Here is a 6,345-nt window from a genome sequence, read left to right on the forward strand (position 1 = left end):
CCCCCCCCCCCCCTTCCCGAGACACTTGAATTATAATTATTGCACATATGCGCGCAAGAACAAGAGGAGGGTCATGTTCAACTTTTGCAAAACTCATGAAGGAAAGAAAGGGGGGGTGGAGAGAAGTGGTATGGGAAGGAAGCAGTATAGCACCAGAACAGTAAAGGGCAGACTAAAAGCTTAGCATCGCTCCAGTCTTTAAAGCGAAAGCAGGGGAGCCTTTTGCGTGTTCTGCTGTTCTAAAACCTTGGGCAAACATGTGGCAGCAGCTCTCCAGATCCTCCCCTATTCCGCCATATTCAGGTACTCTCCTAAATCGGTCTTCCATTTGCTCAAGTACAAAAGTTTGGTGCGGGTTAGTCTGAGATTAAAAAGAAGTATAGCATAGAAACAAGACCCGGTGACAGTGGAGCCGAACGGCATTGGGGCTCAAAGGGAGTAAGGTTACGGGAGCTGCCCAAGAAATGCCGTAAGAGTTCACGGACATATTAAGCTGAGACTCCTAACAGAGGGTCTAACCCTTACCAATTTAATTGTAAAAGTGTTATGTTTAATTGTAGCATTTTCCATCCTGCTCCTGCAGGATTTTTTTCGTCACTACGGTCTAAATTAATTGTCAATTTGACCCCGTTAGCTATAAGAACAGCAAACAAACATTCCAAAAATTATTAATTTTTTTTACAACTAAATTCTACTGGTTTATGGACGGCTTAAATCCATATCCTGGCATGGAGATGCAGGGAGACGAGTCACATAGAAGTCTTTGGGGCTCTGAAATGCAAGTGCAGCCAGTAGGAGGACTTGCGGAGCAGGAGGTAAGCGTTCCCCTGAGGTGGATCATCTGATCAAGGTAAGTATACATCTGTGGAGAGGGAGGATGGGGTCTGTTGGGTCAGGGGAGCAGGAATAAAAGGATAAGTGCACTTTGCCTAACAGTGCACTTATCTTCAAAGTGAGCCTCACCTTTCCAGCAAACTAAACCTTACTGGTAAAGTATAGGAACCTTTTTTTTTTTTCTCCCCTCCAGTCCATTTCTTTTATCTAGCGAAGACCCTCAATCCTAGGCTGCATGCAGTCTCGGATTCCCTTCAAGCAGTGTTTAGGCCCCACCCTGTGTCATCAATTTGTCACTACAGTGACCTCCTATTAATCATTGAGGTTCTGCCATTTGCCAGCTGTGTTAAGGGGAAGGGCTTGGTGGCAGAAGGGAAAGGACTTTCATGTTAGCTTGGAGAGAAGTTAAACCCTTTTGAGTAGGCTGAACCTGGATGGATGCATGTTCTCCCCAGGCTTGAATAAACTGATTGCAAGGCTAGTACAGTCATGTTCAGGTACAATTTCTGTGGTTTGGGTAACTGGTAAAGTTATTTTATTGGGAACATCCAGGAGGTTTCTGTTAACTGATTTGTCAGAGGTAGGTGTAAGGTGGTGTCTTTCAGGAGATTAGAATTTACAAATTTGCTCTCGCTGGACACTTCTGGTCCCTGTACTCTGCAACATTTTGAATTAAAGTGACGCTAAACTCCAGGAATGAAATCTTAAAACGCTTTCAAGTACCTTTTAACTATGAGCAAAAATGTATCTTTGTGTATCACCCGGCTGTAGATCTCAAATCATCTCTGAATTGGTGCTGACACTGTCCTTACATCTGGAGGGTGGCTACTTTTGTTCCCCATGGTCCCTGTGTGGGTTGTAAAGTAGCCACCACTCCAAGCTCGCTGCTGGGATGGACTACATTCTCACGTTTCGTTTACTAATTTATTCTGAAGTTAGTCTATCACGGAAGGGAGCTTGGAGCGGTGAATACTTTACACCCCATACAGGGACCATGGGGAACAAAAGTAGCCACCCTCCAGAAAGAAGGACAGTGTCGGCACCAATTCACATGATTTGAGGATCTACAGCCAAGTGATAGACAAATAAGATACATTTGTGCTAATAGTTAACCCCTTCACGGCCCATGTCGTCGTCTATGGACTTTTTGGGATACAAAATTTTGTTGCAGGTTCATGGACGCACACAATTTTTAACCTGGGCATGTTGGTTATCTATTTACTAGATGTAAACTTATCTTTTATATTTTGCCAAAAAAAAAGGATTTTATATATTGTGTTTTGGGGCACTAAATTTAACTTAAGTGCATGTTTCTCAAACTTTTGGGTTTGATAATAAGTTGCACTAATATGATGCAACATAAAAATTTGCAACTGCCCCCATTTTATTCTACAGGATCTTGGCTTTCAGAAAATATATAATGTTTGGGGGTTTTGAAGTAATTTTCAGGCCTAAAATGTGGATTATAACATGTAAACAAAAAACAAAAAAATGGCCTTGGTCCTTAAGGGGTTAAGGCACTTGAAAGCATTTTAAAGATTTAACTCCTGAGTTTTTAGTGTCGCTTTAAGTAGTTATCCTTCTAGATATCTACGGAGATTTCCACATGACCCTATACTTTGCCGAGCAGAGGACAAGGAACAGAAGTGTAATGGAACTTGAAGTGCAGTGGTTGATTATCTGAAGGTCATCAATTTACTGCTTCTAAAACTGCTAAGACACTACCTGGAGTTTTCATTTGTTTAGTTTTAACTAGAGAGTGCAAAATGTGCTGAACCTGGGCTGCCTAAATGCCATTTTTCAGTGTGCTACAAATTTACTAATACAAGTACCAGTGGAGTAACTCCTTACATATGTGTGACAATTTCCTCGGTTTTTGGTAGTTTTTCCAGTCCAGGTAAAGAATTTTGATCTAGAATTCTTTCCATCCCAAATAACATTTGCAGTAGTGTTTGTTTTCTAAATACTTCCCTTTTGAGATGCCTCTCACCCTTTCTCTACATTGCTTTTCTGACTCCCTCTTCTGCTTTGGTGAGTGACTTGGCATGGATCTTGGGTATCGCGGCATTGGCTTCCCATAAACTTTAGATTTGATTGACTTTAATTTTAGGTTGCTGGAGAAACAAATATTTTGTATACAAAATTGTAACATTTTCTTTTCTTCCTTTAAAGACCGGCAAGAAGGCAATCAAGGCCGTACTGTGGGTTTCAGCCGATGGACTTAGAGTTGTGGACGAGAAGACAAAGGTTATACACTTCTTGACAACTTCATCCCTTTTTATATTGGTAGATTTTGTTGACAAACAGGTTTTTGTTTTTTTTCAATCTGCCTAACAAAGTGAGTTTAAAGTAAACCTGGACTGACCTAAAAATAAATTAAAGTGAATCTGAGGCTAGCAATTGGGAGACTGCCATTTATTGTTTTGAGAGGTGTAGCATTCGGGCCTGTCATCCTGTTCCTGGTTTTACTACTTGTTCAATCACCGACCTTGAAAAGGGCGGTAATTCACAATTATTAGACTTTATTGACTGCATTCTTGTTCTAGGTGAGGGACTTGGTAGCTAGTAAAGTCAAGATCATTATGACCTCCCCAGAGCTACTACAGCTCCATTATTTTAAAGTGTATTTCCACTTTCGCAGTAAAATTTGAGAGAACCCCTCTATATGTTCGTTGTGTTCTTATTCACACAGCATGCTGAAAAATAACTTTAAATAACTGTTAAATCAGGCAAAATGGCTGATTCCAGGTTTTTCGTAGCCCTTTCACAGTGGTCTGTCCCAATGGAAAGACTTGGGACTGAAATTTGAGGATTGTGTTAATCTGATAATCTTCATTAAAGGAGAACTATGGGGTTAAGTCTTTTTCCCATAGTTCTCCTTAGGGTAACGGGCGGACACAAACTAGCGTCCTCCCGTCACCCTAGGCTCAGTATACCGTGAGCTACAGCTCGCGCTATACTGAGACGCCGCAGCTAAAGCGGATCCCGACAATTGTGCCAGGATCCGCCCAGCTGCGTGACTGACAGCTGACTCTGCCTATCTAGAGGCAGAGCCAGCTGTACCCTCCCCGTCCGTTCCGCCAGTCAGCACTGGCGGATGGGAGGGGGGAATCCAGCCCCTCCCCTGTCACGGCAGAGAGCCGTGACAGGATCGAGAGGTGAGCGAACACCGTCAACTGTTCGCTCACCTCCCGATCTACTGAGCCGACCTGTGACAGTCTCATTGTCACAGGTCGGCTAGAGCTATGAGGTGAGTGAAAAGCACTCACCTCATAGTTCTCCTTTAACATCCACCTCAAGAGCCCTCACAGCCCTCCTAACATTTCAAAGAAATAGAAGCAAGAGGAAATTTTACCCTTAAAACCCTAACCCAAGTAAAGGCAATTTAAACTGCAAGAAGCATTTTCTTCTTTTGTTTTTAGCTTATGCTATGTGAATGGAACATGTAATAAATATGACATCTGTGTTATCCCAATTTGGCTGTGAAAATTTTAAAAAAATACACCTTTTTTTTTTTTTTTTTTTTTTATTCTCACAGGTTTACTTCAAATGAGACCCTGTGGAGTGTTTTAGATTCTAGGTCTAACCTGTACATAAACTTTACACAAAGTCAAAGCCGTTACTCAGCTATTAAATAGTAGAGATTCTGGTATTTATTTCCCTACAGGTTGAGCTAAAGCCCCAGCCATTGTCACTCAACTGTCAGAGGCCAAGTATACAGTCTGAGCCTAATATCCAAGGGGTTCCAAAGGAATAGTACAATAACTTTTGGAATCATGATCTTGAATGGCTGATTATTTGTTGGAACTCTTGGTGACCTTTGTAACATAGGTCACAATGGTCACCTTTGTGAGCACCTATGTCTTCAGCTTTTAACCTCACCTGATGATGTTTAGTGGTGATGGCAACATTGGCACTAAACTTTTTACTGTAAACTCCCAAACCTGGACTAGAGACAACCACCTAAAATTGGTGGAGAAAAGTTTTATCCACAAAGGGCATAGGGGCTTCTTTTCAGTTCGTTTTTAATTTTCAAGCGGTTACATTTTGGAACTCTCCGCCACAAGCAGTGGTATCAGCAGAGAGTATTGATGTGTTCAAAAATCAGTTGGATATCTTCCTCAGAGACCATAACATAGGAAGGTATGTTCCACACGCATGCACAACTCACACAGACACACAAAGGTTGAACTTGATGGACCTGTGTCTTTTTTCAACCCCTATCTTTCCTCCTACCCTTAACCTAACCTTTAAGGTAAGCCACGAACACATAAATAGCACTTACAATTACCAAAACCTATCCGATCTCTCCCTTACTGTAACCTGGCACTTGAAATTAACCCCCTAACCTTTGAGCCTGTATCTGGCCATAGCCTAACCCCTAACCTTCTGCAGAGCACAGAATAAACCTCCAAAAATTGCTTTCTTTTTTTTGCCTTGTTAATGACCAAATTATTGGTGCCAATTCAAACAGTCTAGTTTTCAGAACTAAAAAAATGGCAACTACTTTTAAGCCACTGGGATTGATTTGATTAACGCATGCAGTACTCGCAGGCGAGGCCCTTTTGCCAACCTAGCCACTTTTTAGGACAGGTCAGATTCACTTTCTGTACTTTAGCTGTTTGACTCTAGTGTTCAACAGAAAGAACGGTTATATCCTCTGGTGGACAAGTTTGAGTCTTGGAAGAGCAGTCTGTCAGCTGCAGATACAGTATCTGGTGTCCATGATGGCTGACACTCCTAATGAGGGAGCTTAACACAATTAGAGCAGTGTCCCTTTACAAGTATAACATTAGGTCACTGCTGCAAAGGAAAACCAACTTGTGTGGTATATGCAGTGGAAGCATTTTAACTTCTGTGAGCCATTATGCAGTGGAAGCATTTTAACTTCTGTGAGCCTTTATAAAGGGTAGTGTCAGACTTAAGCTTATTGTATCATTTCCTATTTGACCCCCCACATTATAAATACTGTGCTTGCTTAGTAACCTGAGGTTTTACTTCCTCATACAGGATCTTTTAGTAGACCAAACAATAGAGAAAGTGTCATTCTGTGCTCCGGACAGGAATTTTGACAGAGCGTTCTCGTATATCTGTCGTGATGGAACAACAAGAAGATGGATTTGCCACTGTTTTATGGCTGTTAAGGACACGGTCAGTATGGAGAAGACTTTTAGACTAAATGTGTATATGCCTTAGTTCCTGCTCTGCTTCTTTTACAAAGTGTTATTATGTAACCTTATGGTGATCACTACTAATAGGTCTAGGAGTGAAGAATTTAAAATATTGCTTATCTTTAAGCAGGAAATGTACATAGGAGTTGCTGTATACTGGCTTTGCAATATTGCCTGTACCAAAAATGTTAATTTGATTTCCTCCCCAGCAAAGAACTCAGTTTTGGAATAAACTTGCTAGCCGTTTGTGGGCATTTAGTCTCCCTGTAGTGTGTCAAAAGTGGCCACCTGTTAATGGCATCAGTAGTTCATATAAGATAATGGGCAATTTGTTATATAT

At 41.4% G+C, this 6,345-nt stretch overlaps 1 protein-coding gene across 4 annotated transcripts in view; it reads left to right on the top strand.

Moving 5' to 3' along the window:
• NUMB (NUMB, endocytic adaptor protein) overlaps positions 1-6,345 on the top strand; it is a 93,512-nt gene that overhangs the window by 67,411 nt on the left and 19,756 nt on the right. For all 4 annotated transcript variants that reach the window (XM_018571801.1, XM_018571800.1, XM_018571803.1 and 1 more), the window contains 2 exons: positions 3,007-3,081; positions 5,845-5,985. In XM_018571801.1, coding sequence (XP_018427303.1) covers positions 3,007-3,081; positions 5,845-5,985 — 216 coding nt within the window. The remainder of the gene's footprint in view (positions 1-3,006; positions 3,082-5,844; positions 5,986-6,345) is intronic.

The sequence above is a fragment of the Nanorana parkeri genome, unplaced genomic scaffold (assembly GCF_000935625.1).
Source record: "Nanorana parkeri isolate BGI_ZX_2015 unplaced genomic scaffold, ASM93562v1 scaffold1842, whole genome shotgun sequence".
Taxonomy (NCBI): domain Eukaryota; kingdom Metazoa; phylum Chordata; class Amphibia; order Anura; family Dicroglossidae; genus Nanorana; species Nanorana parkeri.